General features: G+C 47.6%; 1 protein-coding gene across 3 annotated transcripts in view; it reads left to right on the top strand.

Moving 5' to 3' along the window:
* The window catches only part of l3mbtl2 (L3MBTL histone methyl-lysine binding protein 2), a 125,580-nt gene that overhangs the window by 87,293 nt on the left and 20,410 nt on the right, over positions 1-17,877 (top strand). For all 3 annotated transcript variants that reach the window (XR_011587868.1, XM_070861644.1, XM_070861643.1), the window contains exon 16: positions 4,512-4,604. Coding sequence is in view for 2 of the 3 variants with exons in the window: in XM_070861644.1 (XP_070717745.1) it covers positions 4,512-4,604 (93 nt within the window). In the remaining variant the exon portion in view is untranslated. The remainder of the gene's footprint in view (positions 1-4,511; positions 4,605-17,877) is intronic.

Below are 17,877 nucleotides of genomic sequence, written 5' to 3'. Positions count from 1 at the left end.
ATCAATATAAGATAGTCACCAAGAAACCCAATAGGGAATTCAGGGGGGAAATTCTTTACCCAGAGAGTGGTGAGAATGTGGAACTCACTACCACAGGGAGTGGTTGAGGGGAATAGTATCGATGTATTTAAAGGGGAGGCTGGACAAGCACACGAGGGAGAAGGGAATAGAGGGTTATGCTGATAGATTTAGATGAGGAAAGAGGGGAGGAGGCTCGAGTGGAGCATAAACTCCCTATGGACTAGTTGGGCCGAATGGCCTGTTTCTGTGCCGTATGTCCCATGTAATCCGATGTAAATATGCTAATGTATTAAAAATGATTTGTCTAGCTCATCCAGATGTTTCACTCCAGATGGTACACTCTTTCAGGTGCAAGATAATCTTAACATGCTGGGCGCTTCTGACCTACAGCTTGACAAGAGCTTGATGGGTTTTTGTTGGGTGAGGGTGTTGAGGGTTACGGAACCAAGGTGGGCAGGTGGAGTTCAGATACAGATCAGCCACGGTCTCATCGAATGGCGGAATGGAGTCGAGGGGCTGAATGGCCTCCTCCTGCTCCCATTCCAACCAGCAGAATTCTCCGAGCAAATAGGAACGACCAAATGTGTGTTTGCTTAACAATTCACCTTTGTGGGTTTAAAGGGGTCCAGCTCCTCCTGAGCAGAATAATATGTTGTGTTTTACATGGTATAATTCTCCTGTCCTTCTCGAACAATGTGTCATCTGATTTACTGTAACACCACAGGAAATCCGCTGCTATTTTTAATTGAGCTGTTCAATAAGTTGCCTCTTAAGATTGTGTGGTTGCTGTGTGTAGCACAGTGGTGCAGTATGTTGGAGTCCTAAGGTGCTGAATCATGAGGGGGCAGGACGTGGGTTCCTGCCGATAGTCCGTCCGACCACAGTTACTGCTCTTCACCGTGAGATACACCCACAGACCACAGTTACTGATCTTCACCATGAGATACACCCACAGTGCTCAGACCATAGTTACTGATCTTCACCGTGAGATACACCCACAGACCATAGTTACTGCTCTTCACCGTGAGATTCAGCCACAGTGCTCAGACCATAGTTACTGATCTTCACCGTGAGATACACCCACAGACCACAGTTACTGATCTTCACCGTGAGATACACCCACAGACCATAGTTACTGCTCTTCACTGTGAGATACACCCACAGACAACAGTTACTGATCTTCACCGTGAGATTCAGCCACAGTGCTCAGACCATAGTTACTGATCTTCACCATGGGAAACAACTAGGGCAAAAATTGCCCCTTCCTTAAGGCCCGTTGCCGCCTCTATAAACGGGAAATTACCCCTTGGGAGCGGAGCCCTGCCGAGGCCGCCATTTTATTTTAATTGATGGCCGACTCTGAAGTCGGCTCGACAATGGCAGCCACGAGTTCGGTCAGGCCTCCAAGAGGCAGCCCTGCACCCCCTCTTGGGTACCGGGCCACCGGCCCAGCCAAAACCCTCCCTGGTGACCCAGTGGGCTCGACATGGGCCTTGCAGCATCCCTCCCTTACACAAGAAATAGGAACAGGAGTAGGCCATATGGCCCCTCGAGCCTGCTCCGCCATGCAATAAGATCATGGCTGATCTGATCACGGACTCAGCTCCACTTCCCCACCCGCTCCCCATAACCCCTTATCGCTCAAGATACACACTATTTCTGACTTAAATTTATTCAATGACCCAGCTTCCACAGCTCTCGTGAGGCAGTGAATTCCACAGATTTTCAACCCTCTGAGAGAAGAAATTTCTCCTCATCTCAGTTTTAAATGGGCGGCCCCTTATTCTAAGATCATCCCTCTAGTTCTAGTCTCCCCCATCAGTGGAAACATCCTCTCTGTATCCACCTTGTCAAACCCCCTCATAATCTTATATGTTTTGATAAGATCACCTCTCATTCTTCTGAATTCCAATGAGTAGAGGCCCAACCTACTCAACCTTTCCTCATAAGTCAACACCCTCATCCCCAGAATCAACCTAGTGAACCTTCTCTGAACTGCCTCCAAAGCAAGTATATCCCTTCGTAAATATGGAAACCAAAACTGCACGCAGTATTCCAGGTGTGGCCTCACCAATACCTTTTATAGTTATAGCAAGACTTCCCTGCTTTTATACTCCATCTCCTTTGCAATAAAGGCCAAGACACCATTGGCCTTCCTGATCATTTGCTGTACCTGCATACTATCCTTTTGTGTTTCATGCACCAGGACCCCCAGGTCCCGTTGCACTGCGGCACTTTGCAATCTTTCTCCATTTTAATAAGCATCAGCACGATGCACTGCCCGCCTCGTGTCCCCACTCCTGCCCCTCTGCCACCCCAAAAACCACCCCGATAATTTTTGGGGGAGAAAAGAGGGCAATTTCCCTCTGTAGCCCGCCCCATCGACTCGGGCGGTAATTCATCACAGAATGCGAATTATCCGCCCCAAGCGGGCAGAGGGCAATTTCGAGCCCCTGCAGTCCTCCGACCACAGTTACTGATCTTCACCGGGAGAAACCAAGAGCGAACACCCAGCTATCAGTTGCCCATTTGCTGCTTTGGAAGGTGGGGCGTAGCACACGGAAAATCACGTAACGGGATAGCTGAGAAAATGTCATCAGGGCTGGGGCGTAGGACATCGAAACATAGAAAATAGGTGCTGGAGTAAGCCATTCGGCCCTTCGAGCCTGCACCGCCATTCAATGAGTTCATGGCTGAACATGCAACTTCAGTATCCCATTCCTGCTTTCTCGCCATACCCCTTGGTCCCCCTAGTACTAAGGACTACATCTAACTCCTTTTTGAATATATTTAGTGAGTTGGTAAGTAGTAAGGACTCTATACTTCCCCCAGGTTTCGGGAGGGTGAATTCAGACCATTACTGCCCTGTGTTTTATGTACTAACTGGTGCCTCCAGTCTCTCATTTATATACTGTCCGCTGCCTCAGTTGTTCTTATAGACTTGTGTTTATACACTGTCTGGCATCCTTGCTCTCCTGTAGACCCATCTTTTATATATTATTCAGTAGATGGGAGCCTTCACATGCATTTGCAGGACTTGCTCTCTGTAAGCCTCCTCCAACAGTCTGTTGCAAAGCAGAGATACTGAACATCTCTTCTGGATGGAAAAAATCCGTCAATTTGAAAAAGATTTAACCGGTGCTGAGCCAAGTGTTTGAAGGCTACATTGTAAGTGTGGTAACGAAAGAAATACTTGCATTTATATAGTGCCTTTCATAACCACCAGACGTCCCAAAGCGCTTTACAGCTAATGAAGTACTTTTTGAAGTGTAGTCACTGTTGTTATATAAAAAACGCGGCAACCAATTTGCGCACAGCAAGCTCCCGTAAATAGCAATGCGATAATGACCAGATAATCTGTTTTTGTTACGTTGATTGAGGGATAAATATTGGCCAGGACACCGGGGAGAACGCCCCTGCTCTTCTTCAAAATAGTGCCAGGGAATCTTTTGCGTCCACCTGAGAGGGCAGACGGGGCCTCGGTTTAACGTCACATCCGAAAGACGGCACTCTCTCAGCACTGCACTGGGAGTGTCAGCCTGGATTTGTGCACGAGTCTCTGGAGTGGGACTTGAACCCACAACCTTTTGACTCGGAGGCGAGGGTGCTGCCCACTGAGTCACAGCTGATACTGGGGCTGACCCCAAGATCACCGAGGTAATTCAAGGGACTGGGGAGTACAGCGTGTCCTGAACAGGGTGACTGAATACGAAGAGGCGGTAGGCTTATATTTGTCGTCATCATCATAGCAGTCCCTCGGAATCGAGGAAGACTTGCTTCCACTCTAAAAATGAGTTCTTGGGTGGCTGAACAGTTCAATACGAGAACCACAGCCTCTGTCACAGGTGGGACAGATAGTCGTTGGAGGAAAGGGTGGGTGGGGAGTCTGGTTTGCCGCACACTCCTTCCGCTGCCTGCGCTTGATTTCTGCATGCTTTCGGCGATGAGACTCGAGGTGCTCAGCGCCCTCCCGGATGCACTTCCTCCACTTAGGGCGGTCTTTGGCCAGGAACTCCCAGGTGTCGGTGGGGATGTTACACTTTATCAGGGAGGCTTTGAGGGTATCCCTGTAACGCTTCCTCTGCCCATCTTTGGCTCCTTTGCCGTGAAGGAGTTCCGAGTAGAGCGCTTGCTTTGGGAGTCTCGTGTCTGCCATGCAAACAATGTGGCCTGCCCAGCGGAGCTGATCAAGTGTGGTCAATGCTTCAATGCTGGGGATGTTGGCCTGGTCGAGGACGCTAATGTTGGTGCGCCTGTCCTCCCAGGGGATTTGTAGGATCCTGCGGAGGCATTATTGGTGGTATTTCTCCAGCAACTTGAGGTGTCTACTGTACATGGTCCATGTCTCTGAGCCATACAGGAGGGCGGGTATTGATGCTGTTGACTGTGGAAGATCATGTATTGGGATCAGAGGGCCCGGCAATAGTGTAAGACTGCCTGTTACAATGAGGGGCAACAGAAACATAACGATTGTCATTTAACCCTTTCAGGGAAAAAACTGGTGTTGGTAAAACGTGTAACGAAAGGCAAACCAGGAGCAGTACCCGATTCGAAGGAACAGGACGACCCATCTGAAGATGAAAGTAAGAAGAATCTTAATATATTCTGATATAAAAACAGAGCAAGTTAGTCAGCACCTGAAGAGAAAAGGCAAAGCTTGGAGTATTATGTCCAATTCTGGGCACCGTACTTTGGGAAACACGTGAAGGCCTTGGAGAAGGGGCAGAAAAGATTTACTTGAGTGGTTCCAGGGATGAGGGATTTCCGTTACGTGGATAGTCTGGAGAAGCTGGGGTTGTTCTCCTTGGAGCAGAACAGGTTGAGAGACGATTTGATCGAGATGTTTAAATTCATGAGGGGTTCAGATAGAAGAAATAAGGGGAAGCTGTTTGCAATAGCTGATAACCAGAGGGCCCAGATTTAAGGTGATTGACAAAAGAATCGGAGGCAACATGAGGGGAAACTTTTTAACGCAACGAGTGGTTCGGATTTGGAATGCATTGCCCGATAGGGTGGTGGAGACAGGTTGAATAATAGCCTTCAAAAGTGAATTGGATAAGTACCTGAAGGAAAGGATTTTGCAGGGCTACGGGGAAAGGGTGTGGGGAGTGGGACTAGCTGAGGTGCTCTTGCAGAGAGCCGGCACGGGCTCGATGGGCCGAATGGCCTCCTTCCGTGCTGTGACCATTCTATGATTCTAGGGATGGCAGAACTGACATATGAAGAAAGACTGGATCGACTAGGCTTATATTCACTGTAATTTCGAAGAATGAGAGGGGATCTCATAGAAACATGTAAAATTCTGACGGGATTGGACAGGTTAGATGCAGGAAGAATGTTCCCAATGTTGGGGAAGTCCAGAACCAGGGGTCACAGTCTAAGGATAAGGGGTAAGCCATTTAGGACCGAGATGAGGAGAAACTTCTTCACCCAGAGAGTTGGGAACCTGTGGAATTCTCTACCACAGAAAGTTGTTGAGGCCAGTTCATTAGATATATTCAAGAGGGAGTTAGATGTGGCCCTTATGGCTAAAGGGACTAAGGAGCATGGAGAGAAGACAGGAATAGGGTACTGAAGTTGCATGATCAGCCATGATCATATTGAATGGTGGTGCAGGCTCGAAGGGCCGAACGGCCTACTCCTGCATCTATTTTCTATGTTTCTATGTTAGGACAGGTGGCCAAATGCTTGGTCACCTTGAAGGAGAAAATATTGCAGGGATTTGGCGAAAGGGAGAGAGACTAACTGGGTCGAAGGAGCCTGTACAGGCTCCTCCTGTGCTGTATTATTCTATAATGACCTTTCGGCTCTGTGTCATTATACTGTGGCCCCACTACAAGGCCCATAGATCAGGCATTGTAAGGAGGTGAGAGGATTTTCTGTAACCTTTTGCTACAGAGAGATTGTTTCAACGAATGCCCAATTGACGTTCATTTTCTTACCGTTTCGAAGGAAGCCAGAAACACAGCTGGGTTTATAGACTTCAGGGCATGTCTCCCGTTGTTCACTAATAATACATCGTGCATACTGTTCCATGAAAATGAGCGAATAGCCAGTCACGTAGGGGTTAATTCTCTCTTTATAAATGCCCAATATCGCAACGTAGATGTGGAATAGCATGTGGAGGGTGTTGCCAGGCAGAATAGTCTGAGGGGTTACGATCAGGCCCAAAGTGTCTGTTTTGCCGCGACTGCCGTCACCACACGGTTGCCCGGCGATATAAGGAAATACAAATACCCCCAAAAACATGACTTGGAAAAATTGGATCTTTTTCCGTTGCAACAACGCAGATTATGGGGCAGTAGAAGTTTCTAAAATGCACAACGGATGAGACAGGGTAGATAGAAGCAGAATGTCTTTAGACTTGCATTTATAGAGCGCCTTTCACGACCACCAGACGTCTCAAAAGCCCTTGACAGCCATTGAAGTACTTTTGGAGTGTAGTCACTGTTGTAATGTGGGAAACGTGGCAGCCAATTTGCGCACAGCAAGCTCCCACAATCAGCAATGTGATAATGACCAGATAATTTGTTTTTGTTATGTTGATTGAGGGATAAATATTGGCCCAGGACACCGGGGATAACTCCCCTGTTCTTCTTCGAAATAGCGGCGTGGGATTTTTGACGTCCACCTGAGAGAGCAGACAGGGCCTTGGTTTAATGTCTCATCCGAAAGACAGTGCATTGCACTGTGATTTTTTTGTGCTCAAGACTCTGGAGCGTGGGTCATGAACCCACAACCTTCTGACTTAGAGGTGAGAGTGCTGCCCACTGAGCCACGGCTGATTAAATGTAAGGTTTTAGATCAGTGGCGGGAGAAATGTGTTTACACAGAGTTGTGAGGAGGCAGAATTCACTTTCTGTCTCAGCCACGATCTCCGAAGCTTGATCAATGTTGAGGATTAGATTGGATAAGTGGTTGAAGGGATATGGGAACCGGGCCGGGAAACGTGAGCAGGAGGGAACACAACATGAGGAGGCCATTCAGTCCCTCGGGTCCGTTCCACCATTCAGTTAGATCCTGGCTGATCTGCTCCCACGCGCCGGACTTTTCTCCTGCAGGGGCGGAGGGCCGCTCGGGCAGGATCTCGGGCGGGGGGGACTTTTTTTGCCGTTGTACGCCAGCGGACGCTGCCCAGCGGTCTTCTCTCCCCGCCGGCGCGAGGGCCTCACCGATCTTGCACGGAGGGGAGAGCACCGCAAAACCGGGCAAACCGTTGAGTTTTGCCGGCGGTAGGGCCATCGATTTCGGCCCCATAACCCTTAATGCCATTGCCGAACTAAAAAATCTATTCACCTCAATTGACACCCAGCTTTTTGGGGGAGAGAGAGTTCCAGATTCCACTACCCTTTGTGTGAAGAACTGCTTCCTGACATCACCCCGAATATAAGAAACAGGAGTAGGCCATACGGCCCCTTGAGCTCGCTCCGCCATTTAATACGATCATGGCTGATCCGATCATGGACTCGGGTCCACTTCCCTGCCCACTCCCCATAACCCCTTATTCCCTTATCGGTTAAGAATTCCCTTATCAGTTAAGAATGAACAGCCTAGCTCTAATTTTAAGGTTGTGCCCCTCCTTGCTCGAGTAGTGGGTGAATATCCCACTTCCATGATGTAATTGAGTATATTCTGAGTCACATTCAAGGTGGAGAGAGATGGATTTTTGAATTACAGGGAGTCCCAGGGGAACAGGCAGGGAAAGTGGAGCTGAGGCCAAGATCAGATCAGCCATGATCTCATTGAATGGCGGAGCAGGCTCGAGGGGCCGAATGGCATACTCCTGCTGCAATTTCTTATGTCCTTGTGTAACTGCTGCTGCTTTGAGTGCACTGGAGCTTTGTGTTTTGTGTGTGTATATACACGGAATACAAAAGCAAAATACTGCGGGTGCTGCAGACCTGAAATAGAAACAGGAAGTACGCAGCAAGTCAGGCAGCATCCACGGGGAGAGAAACCGAGTTAATGTTTCCGGTCGCTGACCTTTTGTCAGAACTGGAAAAAGTTGAAGAAGTAGCAGGTTTTAAGCAAGTGCAGGGGCAGGGAAAGGTGGGGAGGGGAGGAAAGATTAAAAGGGAAGTTCTGCGGAGATAGTGGATGCATTGGTTGTAATTTACCAAAATTCCCTGGATTCTGGGGCGGTTCCAGCGGATTGGAAAACTGCAAATATAACACCCCTATTTAAGAAAGGAGGCGGACAAAAAGCAAGAAACTATAGACCAATTAGCCTAACATCTGTCATTGGGAAAATGCTGGAGTCTATTACTAAGGAAGCACTAGCAGGACATTCAGAAAATCATAATGCAGTCAAGCAGAATCAGCATGGTTTTATGAAAGAGAAATCATGTTTGACAAATTTTCTGGCATACTTTGAGGATGTAATGAGCATGGTGGATAAAGGGGAACCAGTAGATGTCATGTATTTGGATTTCCAGAAGGCATTCGATAAGGTGCCACACAAAAGGTTACTGCACAAGATAAGAGCTCATGGGGTTGGGGGGAATCTATTAGCATGGATAGAGGATTGGTTAACTAACAGGAAACACAGAGTCGGGATAAATGGGTCGTTTTCAGGTTGGCAAACTGCAACTAGTGGGGTGCCGCAGGGATCGGTGCTGGGGCCTCAACTATTTACAATCATATTAATGACTTTGAAGGGACCAAGTATAATGTAACCAAGTTTGCTGATGATACAAAGATCAGTGAGAAAGCAAGTTGTGGGGAGGACGCAAAGAGTCTGCACAGGGTTATAGACAGGCTAAGTGAGTGGGCAAACATTTGGCAGACGGAGTATAATGTGGGAAAATGTGAGGTTGTCCACTTTTGTAGGAAAAATAAAAAAGCAAATTATTATTTTAAATGGGAAGAGATTGCAAAATGCTGCGGTACAGAGGGATTGGAGGTCCTTGTACATGAAACACAAAAAGTCAGCATGCAGGTACAGTAAGTAATTAGGAAGGCACATAGTATCTTGGCCTTTATTGCAAGGGGCTGGAATATAAAAGTAGGGAAGTCCTGCTACAACTGTACAGGGCATTGGTGAGACTACACCTGGAGTACTGCGTACAGTTTTGGTCTTCTTATTTAAGGAGGGATATACTTGCATTGGAGGCAGTTCAGAGAAGGTTCACGAGGTTGATTCCTGAAGTGTAGGGGTTGTCTTATGATGAAAGGTTGAGCAGGTTGGGCCTGTACTCTTTGGAGTTTAAACAATGAGAGGTGATCTTATTGAAAGGTATAAGGTTCTGAGGGGGCTTGACAGGGTAGATGCAGAGAGGATGTTTCCCCTCGTGGGGGAATCTAGAACTAGGGGGCATAGTTTCAGAATAAGGGGGCGCCCGTTTAAAACGGAAATGAGAAAGAATTGCTTCTCTAAGAATCTTTGAAATTCTTTGCCCTAGAGAACTGTGGAGGCTGGGTCATTGAATATATTTAAGGTGGAGACAGACAGATTTTTGAACCAGAAGGGAGTAAAGGGTTATGGGGAGCAGGCAGGGAAGTGGAGTTGAGGCCGCGATCAGATCAGCCATGTTCTTATTGAATGTCGGAGCAGGCTCGAGGGGCCGTTATGGACTACTCCTGCTCCTATCTGTAATGTTCTTAAGTGATAGGGGGAAGACAGGAGAGATTGAAAGACAAAAGGGCTGATGGTGAGAGGCAAATGAAGGGTAGTAATGGGACAAGAAAAGAAACAAAAGATGGGTCTAGAGGAGGTGTAAATGGCAAAAAAAAAACAACTGAAGAAGAGAGTGTTTGAAGACCGGGACCTCAAATCTGGCATCAAGCTTATGGTCTATATGGCAGCAGTGATAACCGCCCTCCTGCATGGCTCAGAGACGTGGACTATATACAGCAGACACCTCAAATCGCTGGAGAAATACCACCAGCGCTGCCTTCACAAGATCCTGCAAATCAACTGGGAGGATAGACGCCCCAACGTCAGTGTTCTCGCTCAGGCCAACATCCCAGCATCGCAGCACTGACCACACTCGACCAGCTCTGTTGGGCGGGTCACATTGTCCGCATGCCTGACACGAGACTCCCAAAGCAAGCGCTCTACTTGGAACTCTTACACGGCAAGCGAGCCCCAGGTGGGCAGAGGAAACGTTTCAAGGACACCCTCAAAGCCTCGCTAATAAAGTGCAACATCCCCACCGACACCTGGGAGCCCCTGGCCAAAGACCGTACCTAAGTGGAGGAAGAGCATCCGGGAGGGCGCTGAGCACCTCGAGTCTCGTCGCCGAGAGCGTGCAGAAAACAAGCGGAAGGAGCGTGCGGCAAACCAGACTCCCCACCCACCCTTTTCTCCAACCACTGTCTGTCCCACCTGTGACAGAGACTGTAATTCCCGTATTGGACTGTACAGTCACCTGAGAACTCACTTTTAGAGTGGAAGCAAGTCTTCCTCGATCTCGAGGGACTGCCGATGATGATGATGGTGGGCAACTGGCAGACCTTGCCTTTGTCCCGTCGCGGTGCAGCCTGTGTTATCCGGTCTATCCCAGCGGCGCAACGAGTTTCTCCAGCCATGTGGAGCCGGAATGTCATGGCTTCAGTCCTCAGTCTGCACTGGGAGTGCCTCGATTGCAGCTGGAGTAGGGGCTTGGGGTCCTACAACGGAGCTCAGCACTGCTGGGTTATTGAGGAGGGAAACGATTAGCCAGAGTTCCTGCTCCTGATCGCTATCCACCAACAGCTGCTGGAAGTACCCAGCAACAACAACTTGCATTTATATAGCGCCTTTAACGTAGTGAAACATCCCAAGGCGTTTCACAGGAGCGTTGCAAGACAAAGAAATTTGACACCGAGCCACTTGAGAAATTAGGGCAGGTGACCAAAAGCTTGGTCAAAGAGGTAGGTTTTAAGGAGCGTCCTGAAGAAGCAAAGAGTGGTGGAGAGGTTTAGAGAGGGAGTTCCGGAGCTTGGGGCCGAGGCAACAAGGCACAGCCACCAATGGTGGAGCGATTATAATCAGGGATGCTTAAGAGGGCAGAATTTGAGGAGCGCAGAGATCTCGGATGTTGTGGTGGGGGCGGAGGTTGGGGTTGTGGGGCTGGAGGAGATTACGGAGATAGGGAGGGGTGAGGTCATGGAGGGATTTGAAAACAAGGTTGAGAATTTGGAAATTGAGGCGTTGCTTAACCGGAAGCCACTGTAGGTCAGCGAGCACAGGGGGTGATGGGTGAGCGGGACTTGGTGCTAGTTAGGACACGGGCAGTTGGGTTTTGGATCACCTCTAGTTTACGTAGGGTAAAAGGTGGGAGACCAGCCAGAGGTGCGCTGGAATTGTCAAGTCTAAAGGTAATAAAGGCAGGGATGAAGGTTTTAGCAGTGGATGAACTGAGGCAGCTGGATGTTGATGGAGAGGCGTTGGAGAAGGATAGAGTGGTCAACTGTGTCAAAGGCTGCAGACAAGACAAGAAGGACAATGAGGGAGAGTTTACCTCAGTCATAACATAGTAAAATGTCCCACAGTGCTTCACAGGACCGTTGTAAAACAAAATTTGGCACCGAGCCACATACAACAACAACTTGTATTTACATAGCCCCTTTACGCCTTTATGCCCAAGGCGCTTCACAGAAGTATTATGAGATTTTGTTTTAATTGACATGAGATATTGGGGCAGATGACCAAAACATAGACATAGAAACATAGAAAATAGGTGCAGGAGCAGGCCATTCGGCCCTTCGAGCCTGCACCACCATTCAATATGATCATGGCTGATCATGCAACTTCAGTACCTCATTCCTGCTTTCTCTCCATACCCCCTGATCCCTTTAGCCGTAAGAGCCACATCTAACTCCATTTTGAATATATCCAATGAATTGGACTCAACAACTTTCTGTGGTAGAGAATTCCACAGGTTCATCACTCTCTGGGTGAAAAAGTTTCTCCTCATCTCGGTCCTAAATGGCTTGCCCCTTATTCTTAGACTGTGACCCCCGGTTCTGGACTTCCCCACATCGGGAACATTCCTCCTGTATCTAACCTGTCCAGTCCCGTCATTATATACGTTTCTATGAGATCCTCTCTCATTCTTCTCAGTTCCAGTGAGTATAAGCCTAGCCGATCCAGTCTTTCTTCATATGTCAGTCCTGCCATCCCGGGAATTAGTCTGGTGAACCTTCGCTGCACTCCCTCAATAGCAAGCACGTCCTTCCTCAGATTAGGAGACCAAAACTGTACACAGTATTCCAGGTGAGGCCTCACCAAGGCCCTGTACAACTGCAGTAAGACCTCCCTGCTCCTATACTCAACTCCTCTCGCTATGAAGGCCAACATGCCATTTGCTTTCTTTACTGCCTGCTGTACCTGCATGCCTACCTTCAATGAGTGATGTACCATGACATTCAGGTCTCGTTGCACCTCCCCTTTTACTAATCTGTCACCATTCAGATAATCTGCCTTCCAGTTTTTGCCATCAAAGTGGATAACCTCACATTTATCCACATTATACTGCATCTGCCATGCATTTGCCCATTCACCTAACCTGTCCAGGTCACCCTGCAGCCTCTTAGCATCCTCCTCACAGCTCACACTGCCACCCAGCTTATTGTCATCTGCAAACTTGGAGATATTACACTCAATTCCTTCATCTCAATCATTAATGTATATTGTAAATAGCTGGGGTCCCAGCACTGAACCTTGCGGCATTCCACTAGTCACTGCCTGCCATTCTGAAAAGGACCCGTTTATCCCGACTCTCTGCTTCCTGTCTGCCAACCAGTTCTCTATCCATGTCAATACGTTACCATGTGCTTTAATTTTGCACACTAATCTCTTGTGTGGGAGCTTGTCAAAAGCCTTTTGAAAATCCAAATACTGCACATCCACTGGTTCTCCCTTGTCCACTCTGCTAGTTACATCCTCAAAAAACTCTGGAAGATTTGTCAAGCATGATTTCCCTTTCATAAATCCATGCTGACTTGGACTGATCCGGTCACTGCTTTCCAAATGCGCTGCTATTATATCTTTAATAATTGATTCCAACATTTTCCCCACCACCGATGTCAGGCTAACCGATCTATAATTTCCTGATTTGTGTCTCCTTTTTTTTAAAAAGTGGTGTTACATTAGATATCCTCCAATCCATAGGTACTGATCCAGAGTCCATGGAATTTTGGAAAATGACCACCAATGCATCCACTATTTCTAGGGCCACTTCCTTAAGTACTCTGGGATGCAGACTATCAGGCCCTGGGGATTTAAAGGCCTTCAGTCCCTTCAATTTCCCTAACACCATTTCCTGACTAATGAGGAATTCCCTCAATTCCTTCTTCTCGCTAGACCCTCGGTCCCCTAGTATTTTCGGGAGGTTATTCGTGTCTTCCTTAGTGAAATCAGAACCAAAGTATTTGTTCAACTGGTCTGCCATTTCCTTGTTCTCCATTATGAATTCCCCTGAATCTGACTGCAAGGGACCTACATTAGTCTTTACTAATCTTTTTCTCTTCACATATCTATAGAAGCTTTTGCAGTCAGTTTTTATGTTCCCTGCAAGCTTCCTCTCATACTCTATTTTCCCCCTCCTAATTAAACCCTTTGTCCTCCTCTGCTGAATTCTATATTTCTCCCAGTCCTCAGGTTTGCTGCTTTTTCTGGCCAATTTATATGCCTCTTCCTTGGATTTAACACTATCCCTAATTTCCCTTGTTAGCCACGGTTGAGCCACCTTTCCTGTTTTATTTTTACGCCAGACAGGGATGTACAATTGTTGAAGTTCATCCATGTGATCTTTAAATGTTTGCCATCGCCAATCCACCGTCAACCCTTTTAGTATCATTCGCCAGTCTATCCTCGCCAAATCACGGCTCATACCAAGCTTGGTCAAAGAGTAGGTTTTTACGAGTGACTTGAAGGAGGACAGAGAGAAGGACAGGATCAGGGAGGGAATTTCAGCATTTAACATAAGAACATAAGAATTAGGAACAGGAGTAGGCCATCTAGCCCCTCGAGCCTGCTCTGCCATTCAACAAGATCATGGCTGATCTGGCCGTGGACTCAGCTCCACTTACCCGCCCGCTCCCCATAACCCTTAATTCCCTTATTGGTTAAAAATCTATCTATCTGTGATTTGAATACATTCAATGAGCTAGCCTCAACTGCTTCCTTGGGCAGAAAATTCCACAGATTCACAACCCTCTGGGAGAAGAAATTCCTTCTCAACTCGGTTTTAAATTGGCTCCCCCGTATTTTGAGGCTGTGCGCCCTAGTTCTAGTCTCCCCAACCAGTGGAAACAACCTCTCTGCCTCTATTTTGTCTATCCCTTTCATTATTCTGAATGTTTCTATAAGATCACCCCTCATCCTTCTGAACTCCAACGAGTAAAGACCCAGTCTACTCAATCTATCATCATAAGGTAACCCCCTCATCTCCGGAATCAGCCTAGTGAATCGTCTCTGTACCCCCTCCAAAGCTAGTGTATCCTTTCTTAAGTAAGGTGACCAAAACTGCACGCAGTACTCCAGGTGCGGCCTCACCAATACCCTGTACAGTTTCAGCAGGACCTCCCTGCTTTTGTACTCCAGCCCTCTCGCAATGAAGGCCAACATTCCATTCGCCTTCCTGATTACCTGCTGCACTTGCAAACTAACTTTTTAGGATTCATGCACAAGGACCCCCAGGTCCCTCTGCACCGCAGCATGTTGTAATTTCTCCCCATTCAAATAATAATCCCTTTTAATGTTTTTTTTCCAAGGTGGATGACCTCACATTTTCCGACATTGTATTCCATCTGCCAAACCTTAGCCCATTCGCTTAACCTATCTAAATCTCTTTGCAGCCTCTCTGTGTCCTCTACACAACCCGCTTTCCCACTAATCTTGTGTCATCTGCAAATTTTGTTACACTACACTCTGTTCCCTCTTCCAGGTCATCTATGTATATTGTAAACAGTTGTGGTCCCAGCACCAATCCCTGTGGCACACCACTAACCACCGATTTCCAACCCGAAAAGGACCCATTTATCCCGACTCTCTGCTTTCTGTTAGCCAGCCAATTCTCGATCCATGCTAATACATTTCCTCTGACTCCGCGTACCTTTATCTTCTGCAGTAACCTTTTGTGTGGCACCTTATCGAATGCCTTTTGAAAATCTAAATACACCACATCCATCGGTACACCTCTATCCACCATGCTCGTTATATCCTCAAAGAATTCCAGTAAATTAGTTAAACATGATTTCCCCTTCATGAATCCATGTTGCGTCTGCTTGATTGCACTATTCCTATCTAGATGTTCCGCTATTTCTTCCTTAATGATAGCTTCAAGCATTTTCCCCACTACAGATGTTAAACTAATCGGCCTATATTTACCTGCCTTTTGTCTGCCCCCTTTTTTAAACAGAGGCGTTACATTAGCTGCTTTCCAATCCGCTGGTACCTCCCCAGAGTCCAGAGAATTTTGGTAGATTATAACGAATGCATCTGCTATAACATCCACTATCTCTTTTAATACCCTGGGATGCATTTCATCAGGACCAGGGGACTTGTCTACCTTGAGTCCCATTAGTCTGTCCAGCACTACCCCCCTAGTGATAGTGATTGTCTCAAGGTCCTCCCTTCCCACATTCCCGTGACCAGCAATTTTTGGCATGGTTTTTGTGTCTTCCACTGTGAAGACGGAAGCAAAATAATTGTTTAAGGTCTCAGCCATTTCCACATTTCCCATTATTAAATCCCCCTTCTCACCTTCTAAGGGACCAACATTTACTTTAGTCACTCTCTTCCGTTTAGGGCCCAGGCAGCTGAAGGGATAGCCGCCAATGGAGGAGGGGTTAAAATTAAGCCAGAATTGGAGAATACAACCCTGTGTAAACTAGAGGTGATCCAAAACTCAACTGCCTGTGTCCTAACTCGCACCAAGTCCCGCTCACCCATCGCCCCTGTGCTCGCTGACCTACATTGGCTTCTGGTTAAGCAGTGCCTCAATTTCAAAATTCTCATCCTTATTTTTAAATCCCTCCATGGCCTCACCCCTCCCTATCTCTGTAATCTCCAGCCCAACAACCATCCCGAGATGTCTGCACTTTTCTAATTCTGCCCTCTTGAGCATCCCTGATTGTAATCGCTCCACCATCGGTGGCTGTGCCTTCTGTTGCCTGGGCCCTAAGCTCTGGAATTCTCTGCCTAAACCTCTCCACCTCTCGTTCCTCCTTCACGACGCTCCTTATAACCTACCTCTTTGACCAAGCTTTTGGTCACCTGCCCTAATTTCTACTTGTGCGGCTCGGTGTCACATTTTTATCTCAATACTCCTGTGAAGCAGCTTGGGACGTTTCACTACATTAAATACAAGTTGTTGTTAGATGTTGTGACCTGTAACTGGGAGTCGACTGACTCAGCACGCCCCCGCCCCCCCCCCCCCCAAAACAAAATGCGTCAGTGTCCGTGGGGATGAACTTGGATAATCACTTCGTAAGAACATAAGAAATAGGAGCAGGATTAGGCCATACGGCCCCTCGAGCCTGCTCCATTTAATACGATCATGGCTGATCTGATCATGGACTCGGTTCCACTTCCCTGCCCGCTCCCATAACCCTTTACTCCCTTATCGCTCAAAAATCTGTCTATCTCCACCTTAAATATATTCAATGACCCAGCCTCCACAGCTCTCTGGGGCAGAGAATTCCACTGATTTACAACCCTCTGAGAAGAAATTCCTCCTCATCTCAGTTTTAAATGGGCGGCCCCTTATTCTGAGACTATGCCCCCAAGTTTTAGTTTCCCCAATGAGTGGAAATATCCTCTCTGCATCCATCTTGTCGATCCCCCTCATTATCCTATATGTTTTGATAAGCTCACCTCTCATTCTTCTGAACTCCAATGAGTTTAGGCCCAACCTACTCAACCTATCTTCATAAGTCAACCCCTTCATCTCCGGAATCAACCGAGTGAACCTTCTCTGAACTGCCTCCAATGCAAGTATATCCCTCCTTAAATACGGAGACCAAAACTGTACGCAGTACTCCAGGTGTGGCCTCACGAATACTCTATACAGTTGTAGCAGGACTTCTCTGCTTTTATATTCTATCCCCCTAGCAATAAATGGGGACGTTACCTGAAAGCAAGCCTGTAGTTGTGACTGAATGGATGTTAGTATCAGCCCTCCCCCTGTACCATGCCAAAGATGTTCACTCACACTCTGCCCCAGTGTTTAATCGCTCAAAATACAACCTGCCTGTCCTCTGCTCCCTGCTGCATAGCTGCGGCCATTGAATATTCCTTGGCGAAGAATTTGGTAGCCCAGTGATTAACCACTGGATCAACAGCACAGGTCAAAGGTTCAAATCCCACCAGTTATTGAATTCACTAAATCTGGCAATTTATGGGCTGGTACCAGAAAAATGACCATGAAAGATGCAGTCCGTATGGCGAAGGTACTCCCACAGTTTGATACAACTGAGTGCTTTGCCACAACCACATCACTCAGGTCAACATCCCCAGCATTGAAGCACTGACCACACTTGATCAGCTCCGCTGGGCAGGCCACATAGTCCGCATGCCAGACAAGAGACTCCCAAAACATGCGCTCTACTCGGAACTCCTTCACGGCAAGCGAGCCAAAGGTGGGCAGCGGAAACGTTACAAGGACACCCTCAAAACCTCCCTGAAAAAGTGCAACATCCCCACTGACACCTGGGAGTCCCTGGTCAAAGGCCGCCCTAAGTGGAGAAAGTGCATCCGGGAGGGCGCTGAGCTCCTCGAGTCCGTCGCCTAAGAGCATGCAGAAAACAAGCGCAGGCAGCAGAAAGAGCGTGCAGCAAACCTCCCTTTCCCTCAACGACTATCTGTCCTACCTGTGACAGAGACTGTGGTTCCCGTATTGGACTGTTCAGTTACTTGAGAACTCATGC

This window comes from Pristiophorus japonicus, chromosome 19 (assembly GCF_044704955.1).
Source record: "Pristiophorus japonicus isolate sPriJap1 chromosome 19, sPriJap1.hap1, whole genome shotgun sequence".
In the NCBI taxonomy this organism is placed as follows: Eukaryota; Metazoa; Chordata; class Chondrichthyes; family Pristiophoridae; genus Pristiophorus; species Pristiophorus japonicus.
The sequence above is the reverse complement of the archived record's forward strand: the minus strand, read 5'-3'. Positions and strand labels throughout refer to the sequence as shown.